The following is a 16,510-nucleotide window of genomic DNA, read 5'->3' as shown; positions in this document are numbered from 1 at the left end:
ATGGAAAGGTCTGAAAATTTTGGTCTGGAAATGAAAAGACAGATTGCTTCAACTCAGTTCAATGTTAATCCATATACCCCTGAGCTATTGCAGTGCCTCATGGGGGTTGGAGTTCATGTGCGTCATGCTGCCAGTCTCCTTCCTGGCCATGTTATAGCTTCTCTTGATGCACCACAGTCCTGGGATTCCCATGATGCACCAGGATGGTTCAGCAAAGGCAAGGCCACAGTGCATCATAGGAGATTTAGTCCCATGAGTCATCTAAACTACAATTCATATGAGACATCACACCAGCTCAGGCAGGCACACTACCATCAGTATGAAATGGAAGTTATAAACCCTGTGTTTACAATGCCTCTATACGGGCACTAACCTTTTAGCAGGAGCACACTTACAGCTGCAATACATTGGGAAACCTCATCTTGTTTTTAGGTACTGTCTGCTCTGTATAGATAAGGATCTCATGTCACTGATCAAAATAAATGTTTGTCCTGATGTCCTTGCTTCTAAATTTTACCACATCACCACCTCTGCTGGTAGATCAGCATGTGCTGCACAACAACCATCTTCCTTGTGGATGCCCTACATACAAAGTTGGCTACATTTATATATTTATTTATTTTATTTATTTATTTATATATTTATCTTGCAAGGCACCTGAGGATCCTTTGGAATTAATGGGGATATATTTGTAAAATCCTATGTGTTTTTGGAAACCAAGTTGTTAATGAACTTCAGTTTAAAGTATAAAGAGGATGTGCTGGGTTTTTCTTATCATTTTTGCAATAGAAAAAAAATCATATCTTTACATGAACTGTCTACACTTATTGAACGTGGATTTTATTTCACTAAAATATCCCAAGATGTACCCTGGTATTAAAAAAAAAATCACAAAAATACTTAACACAAGCTGAAGCATAAAGAAAAGAAGAAATACAATATAGAGTCTTTTAAAGTCTGTCAAGGAGAATGAAACATAAGTTTATTTCAGCACATCACAACACATTGCCAGAGTATATAATGAAGCTAAAAGAACCTCAATAATAAACTTGTTCATGAACCTTACCATTTCAATTCTTCACATTTCTGTGTTTATGTCTATTCTATAACTCAGAAGAGTCTTTCTTTCCCAGTTCAGTGTAATAAGTTTCTATTGCATAACAGAATTCAATTTTAAATTAAATGAAGGAAACAAAGTTAAATTTACATATTTAAACAGAAAAAAGCAATGCTGTATGATAAGTTTGTCCCGGATAATTTCTGTGAGTGCCAAAAATTAGATCAGTTATTTTGGATACCAGGTAATTTGGCCTCCCTGTTACATATGGATATTGTATCCAGGGATCAAGGTTTGGGCAGACAAGGTAGTGCTATCTTTTTTTTAACTGTTATTCTTTCAAAAGGTGAGAGGGAAAAGCATTGTCTTTGTGCATTGATTACATGTCATTACTTAAAAAAAATGTTTGTTTTGTGCACATTTACTGCTCAGTCACTTGAAGAGGCAAGATAGATGAAGGAGGTATATAGTATATTTTTGCTTTAAAAGGCAATAAATATGTTTGCTATTTAGGTTATTAAAAGCAATATTAAACATAGAGAAGGGGAAATATGCAGTGTACCAGTCTAAGGATTTAGTGTGGAAAACTGTCAGACTTCCACTCAAATTAGGCATTAACTATAATTCATGATTGGTTAGATTGTGAGAGTAGAGGACATGAGTGGGCAGAGGACAGCTGCTATTATTTTAAGTGCTGCATCATCTAAACCAGCTCAGAGCAGACCTTTGTGTTACGTGATGTTACAAATGCTGATAGCCACTGGATTCTTGACTGTCTCAGCACTTCCACTATGGTTCCTACTGGTGCGGCCATAAAACTAGTGTTAGCAATGACAGAACATCCTAGATTAATAAGCCTAATGTAGACAAGGACATATAATTTGAGCTCTGATTTATAAATAAATCCCTAACAGTCTTGTAAACATTTGTGCATTATCTGTGTTTGATTTATACATGACTGGGGCTCAACCTGAGAGGAGCTTGGCATTCTCAATTCCCTTTGCTTTCCATAGGAGTTGAGGGTGAGGTTCTTATGTATCAAACAATGCTAAAATGTCTAGTAGTTTCACATAATAACTTCAGTCCCAAGTTTGCTTTTTTTTTATGTATTTATTTTATTAATTGTGCTGTTTCTTTCTCCTGTGTTGATTTGATTAGAAATTGTATAAAAGCCTGAGTGAAGTGAAGTCTGAAGTGGAAACGGTGATAAAAACTGGACGTCAGATTGTTCAAAAACAACAGACAGAAAACCCAAAAGAATTGGATGAAAGACTTACAGCTTTGAAGTTACAGTATAATGAATTGGGTGCTCTGGTACGTACTCTGATTTGAAATGCAAAACTAGGCTGTTTTTGGCTTATAAATCTAAGATCATCCTTTGTATCGTGTGTAACATTTATTGTTTGTTTGTTCCTTTTAAGTCTCTGAAATCAATCCTACCTCTGTTTTTCAAAAGTGTAATCCTTATTAGGAAGCAAAAGCCAATCAATTAGATGGATATTCAGTTTGGTCCAAAAAATATGCAAAACCCAGAAACATGTAATATTTATTTCTTTATCTGGTTTTAGGGTTCTTTCCTAAAATTAAACTCACTTTTTGCCTTCCAAAGACTTTTTTTAGATTGACAAGCTACTTACCAGACACCAACTTAAAAGCACTCTAGGTAGACTACATCTATACATCTATAGATCAGATCAGTGGGTCTTCAGCTCTTTCATTCTGTGAATTATGTCATAAGAAAGAGAGTTTTACCAGCTCCCATTTGCAGAGGTCTGAAAATGTCGCATTCTGCATGCCACCATGACAAGATCTGTTGACCAAAGGTGCTTGTTGCTGCAGCATTCCTATGGAGAAATTTTAATAGCATTGTAGCACTGGCTTCTTGTGTGTAACTACACATGCATTTAATGGTTTTTGTAGTAACTCTCCATTGGAACCCTTGCATGCCTGTTTACATTCTTATGTGCACTGTGGTAGGTACTGATTTTGAATATGCAAGCCACGCTGAATGTTATATTCATGAGCATATGGAATCATTTACCTTTTTTTGCTCCTCATACCTTCATAGACCTATTTAGGATTTCATCCTTTGATCCTCCTTCCTTGCAGAAGCTGCTTCCAAATTTCCTTAGTGTTGGGCAAAAGTAAATCAGCAGTATTGGTAGGGTAGGGGTGAAAAAGCTAGCCGTTTGAAAGCTATGGTACTGTAGAATAACTGGCAATGTTATAATGCTTGATCATTTGATTTATATCAATATATATTAAGAGGATTATACTAATATTCTCCCAATATATCTATTCCTTTAATCTCAGTTTTGCTTTCTGCTGAAGAAAGTTATTGGTTATCAAAAAATTGCCAATCTATATTTATCTGAAAATGCTAACGATAGCTTATTAAATGCAAGTAACCTTGTTAAGGCAAACTTTTCTATCTCCCATAGCCTTTGACTTTGTTGTCCCAAATTTTTAGAGCCTGTAAACCCTCTATCAGTGTACCTATTCACACAGTACATGTACCATAATAGTTAAGAACAGTGAAACTCACTAAAAATTGCTGACAGATAAAAATCCACTCAATTGTAGATACGCTTCAAAGGTTCTGATAGATCAGAAAATACTGTTTGTGTTCTGCCACAATAAAGCTGTTCATTATGGCTTGACAATATGTTTTCCTATTCCATGGAAAATGTCATGTGGTTGAAGCACAACTGCACCCAAATCCCCAGGAGCTCCATGGAGGAATTGCAATATTGCTCTAGAAGAGAGGTCATGCAAATGTTGCACTTTTGTTGCAATACTAATCATGTGTAGCATTGCAACATTTATCTATTCTCTTCCTCCTCCTGCCCCTACTGGGACCACATAGCTCACAGAACTTCTTAAAACCATAGCACTGGAGTAAATTTGGTGCATTAAGTGGCTAATGCACTCTGTAAAATGAAGGTTGTGATTAAAATGTCTGCTTATTGAAGACATAAATACAATTGTAATAAACAGAATAACAGAAAATGCATGATTTTGTCAGATTAAAATTTATTAAGCTAAATTAACAGCTAGTTAATAGCTGGTAAAGAGAGTCCCTATTAGCTACAACAGTCAGCCTGTGATTTAAGCACATGGTGGTGATCAAACTCCAGAGTCCTCAATACAATAATCTTAAGAATTACATTATTTTTGAAAGAACTAATATTCATCTGGGGACCTGTATCAAGGCAATTATCTATATTTAATTTGGAAATTGCTAGAGAGATAAAATAAACGAAGATATTAACAACTATCAATCTTCTGAGTGCTGGGACAGCTAAAAGCGTTCTTCAGAAAGATTGGATGTTGGTGTCATTTGAGATTAAATATTTTACTCAGCACATTTAATGCAATAAACCATGTTTGACCAATTTAAAAAAAACTGTGGATTGGAGCTTAGGCTATGATTTGTAATACATGCACATGGGTTTATCTCTGATAACTTCTTTAAATTAAATAGGGCCGTGGCATTTATTACAAAACTACATTTAGCATTTAAAAATAAATAAATAAATAAAAAAGAAATGACTGCACCTGTCTCTTTGGACTGGTTAAAGGATGAAAAGTGCAATTAGAGAGCAATTAGTGGCCTAAAGTGCTCTGTTTATTTCTGTTAATATAGACTTAATAGTTCATGTTTATTTTACCTGGCATGACAGTTAACAATTTTAGTGAAAGAAAGTTACCAAGGCTATGACATACAGTATTACTATATGCACATAACCATTTCAGTTCCCCCAACTGCATATTTTAACGAAAGCCAAATATTTTGTTTTGAAGAGAAAAATAATTGCATGTAAAATAAAGAGCAGGTCTGAAATATTTGGGCCCAGTGTACCATCCTTACTTGGACAAACTCCAAATGAGAATTTTGCCTAAATTAGTACTTTGTGAATTGGACCCACCTATAGACTCTCATGCTATATGCCCTGATTCAGGGAAGATTCCCTATTCAAGACATTACTTAAGCACATTCTTAAAGTTAAGTATATACTTTAGTACTGTCTTAAATAGGGATGGTCTTAAACATGTGCTGAAGTGCTTTTCAGAATGGAGGCCATATAGGCCTCAGATGGTGGGGGGAAATATAATTAACACAATTTTAGAAACTTCTAGCTGTTACCAAATATAGTTTTTTAATATATAGTAATATCATAATGTTAAGGTCCAGTAACTTGTGACACTCTGGAGCTAGAAACAGGTGTCTGTGTCCCAGTAGAAAGCTAGGAATCTCTCTTGCAATGGAAGAAAATTTCTATTTCTAGTCCTAATGCGTCTTGTGATATCAGACCTCAAACTATTACTTGTCCAGGACTGAATATTGTATGTCCAGTATAGTTTGGGCTTGCTAGAGAGATAAAATAAACAAATATAAATCTTCTGAATGCTGGGACAGCTAAAAGCCTTCTGCAGAAAGATTGGATGACAGTCATTTGAGATTAAATATTTTACTCAGCACATTTAATGCAGTAAACCATGTTTGACTAATTTAAAAAAAATGTGGATTGGAGGTTAGGCTATAATTTGTAATACATATACATGGGGTTTATCTGTAATAAAGAAGTATTCCACATATGGGTGGGGGAGAAGCTAATTTCCTTGCACACATTTTTAAAAATGGTATCTGTTTGAAGCCCCTCAATGGTTAAAATTTTGAAATAGCCTTCATAGGGTTAGTGAGAAGAGTGCAGGAGGTTAAATTTGTCACTTGTGTATCACCATTACGTGTGTGTACACATGTGTATGTGCAGATATGTTTAAAAGAAACACTTAGGGTCTCACTTAGGGTGACCAGATGTCCAAGTCCCGTTATTCAGGGCTTTTCTTTATGTAGGTGCCCATTACCCCCCGTCCCGATTTTTCTCACGTGCTATCTGGTCACCCTAGTTTCACACACTTATAACGCTTTGGGGTGGCTACATTACTTGTGAATGGCTGTACAGGGCTAGAACCCTACTGGCAGTCAAGGAGGGGTGAAGTTATGGCCCTGCTTCTATACTGGATTAGTATAAAAGGGAGCTGGACCATGCAAAAGGGAATAGAAGTGACAGTCCATTGAATCTGTTCCTCTGTCCTCCCTGAGTCACAGCACACTCTCAGGCATAATGCCTTCAAGAACTCTATATCAAGTGCACTGTCCTTCCTCACCAGCCCACCATCAACCTACCAGGAATGTGGCTTAAGCCATAAGAGTCCTTAAGTGGATTCCTTCGTATTTTATGTCAATATATTTTCAGTTTTATGGAGAGTTATTTTTATTTTTTTAATAAATTATTGCAGTTTCCCACCAAGGACAGCTTTCTAACAGAGAATATCAAAAGTAACAACAATCATTTCAGTAAAAAGAAAAAAACATGCTTCAAAAAATAGCTAAGAAATTATAATAATTAGTATTTTTTTAGTATAAATGGGACACATTCTATTTGGGATCACTGTATAAAACAAAAGGCCTTAAGATGGCAGTGTTTCCCATTTTTCTTTTCAAAATCAGTTTTAACACTGATATTAACAAAGAAGGGAGGAGAAAAATCAATATAACATTAGCTTCTGGGCATATACAGTAGATCTCTGAATTCTTTATTTCTATTATATAAAGAACATATGGAAGCAAAAGGCAACAGAAATGTGAAGTTAGTTGTGTTTGTGCATGTGTATCTAATTTATTTCTATTAAAAATAAATACAGCATACATTCATTGTTCTGTAAGTTCTTGACAATCTTTAAAATATACATTTACATAAATAAATAACTTCTTAAGTCCAACATGCCTGAAAAAGCCAGGAAAATTAGATGGTTTTTACAGTGTTCCCTAAAAGTAAGCAGATTTGATCTATTTTGGAAGGGTGGCTAAGGGGGCAAGTTTCAACGTATGCATATGTATGCATAATTACAAAAAAATCATTAAAAGAATGTTATGGTCCCAAGGTCATGCACTCAGTAGTTAAGAAATATCAAAATTAAGATTCTCCCTGCCACCTTGCAGCCATCTATGTCTGACCCTATCTCCATATGAGAAGTCTGTGGCAGAATCTGGAACAGAACCCATCTTTCCTGGGCAACAGTTCAGTGCTTTAAATGCAAAAGAATTTCCTTTCGCTTCTTACAACTCTCAACCTCATTTACTATCCATCCCATGCTCTGAATGAGGCATGTGTCTTGTAGAATGGTCAATATGTGATCATGCAATTAAAGATTATATCATATATTTATACACAAGAGGGCTCCACTAAGGTTGCAACCGTTCAACTCCTCCTTTTGCAAAAGGAGAAGTAATGGAAAGATATGCTACTGTATTTGCCTACTTTCTAAGGTTAGGAGCATGTTCAATATTAGGGATTGTGAAATGCACAAAATGATTAACTCCAGTCAGTGGAAGAGGTAAGAGTAGAACTTATGGTGTCCTCCTGGCTGTGGACCCATACAGGGGAATCTCTGCTGCATCTCCCTCTTCAGAGTTTTAATTCTAGGCCTACTATGTAGGAAATTCTATGGAAGCCGAGAGCATACTCACTGTATCTGGCATAGATGGAGCTTAGTGGAGATGGAATGTTCTGAGATGTTAGAAATTATGGCCATTTTCACAGGTTTATAACTTGGCCATATCTGGGTGAATTTTCATGGGGACAGCTAAAACCACATTTTTGATCCCCTTCCTAAATTTCAAGCTTCGGCTTCAAATGCTATGCACACTAAATCTTTTCAAATGGCTGGGGAAAAAATTACTTTGGAAAAACAACCTATATTTCCCAAACTTCATTCTTGGAACTAGACTAAACATTTTTCTGAAACTTACACACTCATCATCAACCTGAAGCAAGCATGAAAAATTTAATCCAGAACATATAAAATTGGGCAAAATTACAAGGAACTGAAAATAGGGTATTACAAAGGAAAGTGTTAAGCAACTTAACTAAAGGTGTTGCTAACAACCTCCACCTATAATATGTATAATGCTGTTTTGTTTCACTTAGGGATCATCAATAAAAAGGCTGTGCAATTTAAAAACAATTAATAAAAACTCAGAGGGATACAATTTCATTTAAATAGTGACTGGTTGGCAGAGAGATTACTCATTAGTGACCTACAAGTGAGTTCTAAGCTATCCTTCTTTGATCATTTCTTTCAACTTGGTCAAAACATGCTCTTTTAATTCACATTTTTTGACTTCATGAAGTTGAAGATTGTTCTTAAAATTAATGGTGATAGAAAAGCATGACTTATGCTCCTTATACATACTTTAATTAGTTTAAAGTAAATTGCGTCTTTATTTTTCAAACAGTTTTCTCCATTGATGAGGTTGTTTATATTTAGGGATGTTATTAATCCAGTCGTTCAGTATTGACCTGAATATACAATAGCCAGCTTTGTCCGTGGATGAATCCTAATAGGTATGAGATCAGGTCAAGCCTAGTGCAAAGGGGCAATTAGGTGAGGGAGAGGGAGGGGTTCTTTACATCAGCATGGGAGATGAGCTAGTAGAAGGGTACAGAAGATGGCAGGCCTCCACACCTTGTACTACTGGGAGGGAGTTGTTGGATTTCTTTGCAATAGGAATGGAAGTGGGACGAAACCAGTTCAGATGGAGGTAAGGGTGGGAGTTGTCTGTGTTATTGAGGGAAACAAGTAGGAGCCAGGCTAACCAGAAGGCAGAGAAAGAGTGTGTTGCACTCTGAGTCAGATGAGAAGTCTCAGAGTGTACAGCTCACTGTAGCTGAAATGTTCACCACTACACTGCAGCATCTCTTTTAACTATACAGAATGCACAGGATTTCTTTATTTACTCTAAAACAAATACTGGCAAAATACCACTTGTTTGTTCATGACTCAGATACAAATTGAAGAGGTATCATAGCCCAGGTTATAACATCATTCAGTTGTATAAGTTAGGAAGAACAATTCGGACAGGGAATGTATTTCTGATGGAGTTGGTAGTGCCACTAAAAGATGCCTGACACTTTCCATTTTAAGACCCTGTTTTCAGTTGCTATAACTTTGCCAAATTTTAACCATTCAGGCTGAAATTTACCATATTGGTTGTCTGTTTCAGCAAACACAATCCAGCTGTTTCCAGGAGCTAACCTAAGGAAAATACATTGTTTTCTGAAATTGAAAAAAAAATCTTTACTGTTAAGTTTGATAGCTAAATTCTTCAAAGATGGTGTCTGCATTGGGCAGGCTGGAGTTCTATGCAATCCTGGATCCCAGTTGCTGTGTGCCATGACGGCCCTGGGCACCAGAACTGAGAGCAGGAATCCTTTCTCTCTTGTGCTTGCAATGCTCCCTCTTTCCGTGCAAGGGGCAAGGAACCTGAAACAACTGGGATGAGACACTGTGAGGAAGAATCCAATAAGGGAAAGTGGGGATGGGTGCTTGGGGTGGGGATCGCAGAGTCTCAGATGAGGATTCTGGGGAAGTGGGATTGGCTAGGTAAGGAGAGTAGGGCTGGGATAAGGAGATGGGGATGAGAAGCCACGGGAGTGGGTGTGGAGAGATAGAACAAGAGTGAAGGGGGATACAAGGGCAGAAAGGTCTTTGATCCCTAGATCACACTTCCCTCCAGAACCTAGAATGGATCCCAAGATTCCCAGGTCTCACCATTCCTCTGCTGATAGAAAATACCTGTGAAACCCATTGGCAAAGTGTACATTTCATCTGCCCTTTAGTGCTAATCCACATAGACGATGATGACAGCTTACTACTGCTAACAGTTATTCCATTAGCTCAAGTGGCAGAAGTCTGTGTGGTGGATTGAAACCTTCCAACCCTGCTGATAAATCATATGGGTGTCAACATGATGCCATATGATGGAATTTCCATTTTTTTGCTTGTTAAACACATGCATGCATGCACACCCTCCTCTGCTCCCCCCAGAAATTGTACACAAAAAACTGTTAAAAACATTAACAAGATTGCAAAGTCAAGCTCTGAAAAGTTAGGCAAGGCCAGAATTAAGGTTGCCTATGCAACCTTAATTTCACCCTCTTGTGTGTATGTATTATACCATTTTTAATTACATGATCATATAGTGTTTTTGTCTAGGACCCCTGCCCCAGTTAGTGCACAAAATGGATGGTGTTCAGTGAGCAGCTTTTCAAAGTTTTGCTTTATTTTCCTGGTTCAGTGTGTGGCCCCATGTTTTATTTACTGTACACAGCTCAAACAGGGATTACAATACAGTATTCACTCCCTCAGATGCAATGTTGCTGCACAAAGAAAGCTGTTGGGCTCAGCATCAATGTGCTTAATTATCCATGGGGAAATTCATCATAGTTTTGAAAAAGGGGTTTTAGCTCCTGTTCTCTGAGTCATGAGGAAAGACTTCTAATTCATCTGTTGCCATTTAACATGACACACATGTCTTCAAATGGGTGGGGGTAGCTTTTAGTTGTAGCCCATTCTGGAAGTGGACCAGTTCAAACTTAATTTGTATAAAATTTCAAAATTAAGTTACATGAATTTATCGGTACAGAAGCCTCTTGAACAAATTGATATCATAAGCAATAAGTTAACAGTAACTTTATAAATATTGAAAGGAATAAGTAAGATACATATAGTGTATTGTAAAAATACAAACTACCTGCTAAAGTAAAAGGCAGACATGCATATGAAAGTGAGAGATGCAAGCCATCAAGAAAGTTCAAACTAGTTTGACTAAAGAGTTAAAATCCACATATTTTTCCTCTGCAGGTGACAGAAAAAAAACAAGAGCTAGAGAAATGTTTGAAATTGTCCCGGAAGCTACGAAAGGAAATGAATACTCTGACAGAGTGGCTGGCAGTGACAGATGCAGAATTGACAAAGAGATCAGCAGTGGAGGGCATGCCTACTAATTTGGATGCAGAAGTTGCCTGGGGCAAGGTAATATAGAGTACCGTACCTTTACATATGCTTCACTTATGCCTATTAAAGAAAGCTGAATGATAAAATAGTGACAGACAACTGGAAACTTGATTCACTGAAAATTGTGAGCAACGTTGTTACTTAATCAGGATAACATTGTCACTTTAAAAGGTTTTAAGCATCTTATTATTGCACATATCAGTAATAGAGTAATTGGATAGCAGTCATGTCTTAGTGAGGTACATTATTCTCAGAGTACAAGAGTTTGAGTTGAGGTTGATTTATAGATGATGATGATGTTTAGTATAAATTGTTTAACCTTAAATTTTCAGTGAAACACTTGGGGAGGGGTGGGAAAAGCTATTTACTAACATTCATGAAATTTGAAACCAACAGCTTTTGAAATTTGAAACCCATAGCTATTGCAAAGCCCAGTACTACCAGAAAAAATATATATCATAGATTTATAGTTTCTCATGCATGGAGTCCCATTGACTTTCTATTAACTTTGAGTCTCATTGGAAGTATCTATATGTATTTGAGTCATTATTTGTAGTTTCAGTCACCTAACATAAGAAGACAATGTCATTATTTTAAAAGTTAAGCTCTAACAGTTTTTAAGGTGCACACTCAGTTAATACAACATTTTTCACTATAATTGATATGGTCAAAGAAATTGCAGACTGCAGTTTCACTAGGCCAGCAGAAACATCAAAAATCATGGCTGCTAAAACGTATCTGAGGGTGAAATAAATAACCTGAAATAGCAAATCTTTTCTAAGATCAATCTTATTTGAAAACAACTCCCCAATCTTACTGATCAAGGCCAAACTGAACTGAACTACTTGAATTTCTAATGCAGTCTTTCGATTTTTTTCCAGATTAGAGGACTGATAAAATATCAGCAGAATAAATATTGTTTTATGTATGTTCAGCCACCCCACATCACAGCTGTGTTTTTTGCTATGAATGTTCTCTCTCTTAGATAAAGAACAATTTTTTAATGTTTTTTCCTGGTTTCCCCTTCTTACTCTCAAACTGAAACATGTGATTCTCAAAACTTTTACTCTTAAAGTAATTTTATCCTGGAGTCTAAGGCTATCCATAAAATAAAATAAAATAAAATAAAATAAAATAAATAAAAGGATCTGCACTACAAAGGCATGCTCAAAACCAAAAATACCATTGAAGGGGGGGAATATAAAATACACATTTGGGCAACCATTTGGGCAAAATTGCAATGAAATACTTGCATGCACAACCAATCAATCTGTGTATACTTTACACCGCTTACTTGTTCACAATAACTATAATTACATTGTAGTTACATCACAGTTAAAATGTAATTTGAGAGTAATTAATAATTCATATTATTTAACCTATTGGTTCTAGGATATCGTACTAAGTACACATGTAATAAAAGTGTAGCTTATGTGTAATACAGTGAAATATATTGACTATGAAACTAGACTTTGTATGGGGGCCCACAGACTAACACCATGTACTTACAGTTACGGTGGCCTAAAGAACATGCTGCTTTTTGTTGGCTATATACTCAAAAATGGTGATAAAAACTCCATCAACCAATAGGAAGTAATGTCAAAGGGTGAGGCGGGTCTCCAGCCCATAAGACTGAGTCATTCAATTAACTCCTTAATAGAATTAATTCTTTGAGGTATGGCTGTCATATAGTTACACTTCTGGTCATATGTATATTTAGTAATCACTGGTATCAAAAAGTATAACCACAATGTTGCTACCGTTTAATTACTGTCACTACATACAAACTAAGAACATGCACAAAACTAGTCCTCATTATAAACATGCATACAAAATCTAATATAGAGTGAATCTTTAAAGGGTTTGGTTTAAATATGCATTCAAAATTTTGACACAAGAAACTGCAAAACTCCATTTAGCTTCCTCTTTTTTTATAACTTTCACTCCATGCAAGTATCTCACCCCCTGAGCCTAGCTTTAAATTTTCAGGTTTGGATACCACCCACAGCCTAAAATGCAACTCAAAGCTGCCAAGTATGCTTAATTGTGTGTGGAAACCATACAAAATCACTGAGTTTCAATGATTAAAACTCAGTTATCAGTATGCTGAAACGATCATTATTATTATTATTGTACTTTTAAGTCCATGCCTAGTTTGTGAAACCCGCATTACTGCTCAGTATTTTTCATTTTCACCTGCTTCCTTCTCCCATGGTGAAGTCTACATATTACATCAGTCTGCGTGAACTTTTGGTTAATCCTGTGATATCATCCTCCATAGCAAAGGACAAATGTCAGATTTTCAAGAGAAGGAGTATGTAATCATGCAGTTTTAATACCCCAGAACTAGCCTGCCAATCACCTGGTGCATTTTCCAGTGAAGAAAACAAAAGCACAGTTTGCTAATGCTGAACTACACAGTACATTTCTCCTGAAATGGAGATGTAGCTGCATTACCACCTGCATATTCACCTGCATGTTCAGGGAAACTAATTTATTTTTATTTTACCAAATAATTCTGATGCATACACCCTTGAAGCAGGTTAAATGGAAAGGTTTGCCTTTAATTTCCTTTAATTTAGCTACTGGATATGAACCTTAATGCTCCAAAAGTTGCATAATTAGAGTGTGAGGTCTGCTGATTACTGCAGTTAAACAGTAGGAAGTACTTGTTATGTCTTACTGTTGCTACAAAAAGGTAGACCATTAACTCTCTCCCTCCCCTTCCTAAGACAATCAAGAAAGGCAAGAAAAGTTCATTAAAATTTCATATTAGAGAAATGTACTGAATGATTGAACCATCTTGAACTGTAATTAAGTAGAACCAAGCCTGTGTAACTGTGTCTGCTAACCTGCAGAAATGATGTACAGTACTGCATATTCTCATGAGAAAGTGATGCTTTAGTGGCTACAGTAAAATGTTGGTATCTAGAAAATCTTGGCTTCAAATCCAACCTGAACCAATCACTTATTGTGTGACCTCAGGCAAGTCACTTCACCTCCTTTTTGCTTCAGTCAACTCAGCTAAAAAATGTTGGGTGAAAACAGTAGGCCTTTACTGAAGTGTATATTCTCAGACCAGGCAGGGTTTATAATCCCATTATCAGGAATGTTCTGCCTGGAGAATTACTACTTTTAGCATGTATAAAGCAAAATTTACATAAATATACGGGTATATTCTCACCCCATATACCATTTTTATTCTTTTTATCAGTGAAGTTACATCTGCATAAAAGTGGTGTAATAGAGAGGAGAATCTGGCCCATTGAATGTATGTTTCAATAAGCAGTAATTGTGTAATGTAATTAATAGATATTAATTCAGAGATAGTTTCCAATAAGGGATTGTACATGTTGCATACCACTGTGAAGAGATTATAAATCCTGCAAAGACTCCTGTAATTGAGTATTTTAAAATCATTTTTCAAGATTTGAGGACATTTTCAAGCAATACTTGGTTGAACTGGAGATGAATCTGTATAGACAAAACCAATGACTGTTTCAAAACTGCTTTAAAAGAAGGTTGAAAAAAGATTCAGAACAAATAAACAACTTCTAATCTTTGGGAAGCCTGGAAATTGTGTCACAGCCCAAGAAGGTGTATGCCTGCAGAAATTAAATTTGTTAGTCTTTAAAGTGTTATAGGACTCTCGTTGTTTTTGCTGGAAATTAATGTTCCACTTTAATACATCTGTAGCTATTGTGACAAAGTCAGATCAGACAGTTCTGAAAGGGTGATTGAAGGCAGGTATATCAGGGGTAGAATGATTAAAGCCATTTTTTGCTATGAACTGAAAAGAGGTTACCTTGAGTTAATAATGGACACCAGAGTCCAATTAAGGGCAGCCTGTGACCTTTAAAAACCTCTTCCAAGAGGAGAGAAGGATGAGAAGCAAACTGCAGAAGGTTTGTGTGCAGCAAAGGGAAAAGGCATCTCCTAGATAAAGAGCTGTTTCCCTCTATAAAGGAAACCTTGTGTTTATTATTGTAGGGGGCTTCCTCGTAACTGAGCCCAGAGTGGGTTGGCAAGGGTGGTTGATAATTGGTAGCGAGTATAAGAAGAAGCACTACTTCAGTGGGAGTTAGGAAATAAATTTTCATTTGTGTGTGTGTATTTGAAGAAACCTCTCAGGCCAACTCTAAGGCCTATCCTGTAAATATTATATTAAAAATAAAATCAAACCACCAGAATTACGTTTTTAACATATTTTTATTGGTCTCAAGGATAGAGAATATATTGCGAAGCTGTGTTAGACACAGTGATTCAGAATATTTCAATTTAATTTATACTCATTACTATTATACTCTTTAATTAATGCATTGGCAGTCCAGTAATGGTGGCAGTAGAATCTAAAAATTCTTAAAATTAAGAGCAAGGCTGATTTACTCCTGGGCGCACCCCCCCCCCCCCCCCCCCCCCAACCACCACCAATGCTGGAGGGAGAAATATTGAGCCTTGACATGACAAAAGAGGTGGTTGTCACAATACATACGGAAAGAGTGAGTTCATGTTATGGAATTCTATGGATAAAAGAGATTATCAAGAACTTTCATAAATTACACACAGGAAAAAGAGATGTGGAAAGCAGCTAGCCCAACCAGAGAAGTCATCCGAGATCGTCTACTTAACAATATGGTAATGTTAAAGGAGGGCTTGATGCTCAAACTTTAATTTCAATGGACCCTCTCACAAAATAAAATAGTACATCATGAATAAGGATGCCTGAATCAAGTCCTAAGTGTGTGAATAACGAGGCAACTTGGTGCTCAGGGTAACATACTCCTGTGGGAAAGGTGAGCATTGGGTTCCATCTTGCTTCTGCTGAAATTAATAGCAAATCCCCAATTAACTGCTGTGGGAGGAGGGTTGGGCCAGGAGAAGATCACTGTGAAGGAGATATTCACAAAACACTAATTTTGAGAAGGAGAGAAGGAAGGGGGGAAGCTCAGTGGTGATAGTGAAATGAAAACTGGACATGTGCGATGGTGGATGTAATTGTCCCTTTCCGTACAGCACTATTCAGCACTACTCTTTGTTATTGTATTCCATTCCGTTTCAAAACAGAGACTCGTAGAAAAATTAGAGAACTCCAGAAGAGATGCAAACATTCTTAAAGGGATAAATTAAAAATTAATAAGTGTCTGATTTGGTTGAAGGAGAGCAAAGGTGAAAGTTGTCTACAAGTTATTTGAAGGTTATAAAGCAGAGGGATTGTCCAACTAGAAGTATGATATGAAATTAAGACAAATTTAATGTGAAACATAAGAAAAAACATCCTAAGACTGATATATTTTACTGTAAAAAGTCTCCTTTGGAAGCCTCAATGCTTAAATCATATAAAACTAGATACAATATTCTGTACTCAACAGTCCTGCCTTCTTACAGAGAATGGACAAGCTAGATCACTTCCATTTTGTACAATTCTATTATAAAACATAACAAGTATAACTTGAAAAGATACAAAAAGAAAGATTTGTAAATAGAAATAACTTTGTAACTAAAAGAATTAAAGAGTAAAAAAGTTATAACGAGGTTGTTGAATTGCTATTATGGAAGAAATTCAAGTGTCTGGGAGTTCTCTAGCTTTTA

The 16,510-nt window shown here is 36.3% G+C and overlaps 1 protein-coding gene across 23 annotated transcripts in view; it reads left to right on the top strand.

The window, feature by feature from the left end:
* Window positions 1–16,510, top strand: part of DMD (dystrophin) — a 1,854,857-nt gene that overhangs the window by 852,299 nt on the left and 986,048 nt on the right. For all 23 annotated transcript variants that reach the window (XR_010919130.1, XR_010919131.1, XM_067545076.1 and 20 more), the window contains 2 exons: window positions 2,216–2,371; window positions 10,769–10,939. Coding sequence is in view for 21 of the 23 variants with exons in the window: in XM_067545076.1 (XP_067401177.1) it covers window positions 2,216–2,371; window positions 10,769–10,939 (327 nt within the window). In the remaining 2 variants the exon portion in view is untranslated. The remainder of the gene's footprint in view (window positions 1–2,215; window positions 2,372–10,768; window positions 10,940–16,510) is intronic.

The sequence above is a fragment of the Emydura macquarii genome, unplaced genomic scaffold (assembly GCF_026122565.2).
Source record: "Emydura macquarii macquarii isolate MOO-44397 ecotype Brisbane River unplaced genomic scaffold, CSIRO-AGI_Emac_v2 contig_1043, whole genome shotgun sequence".
NCBI lineage: Eukaryota > Metazoa > Chordata > Testudines > Chelidae > Emydura > Emydura macquarii.
Note: the sequence above shows the minus strand (reverse complement) of the source record. Positions and strands in the feature narration are given on the sequence as shown.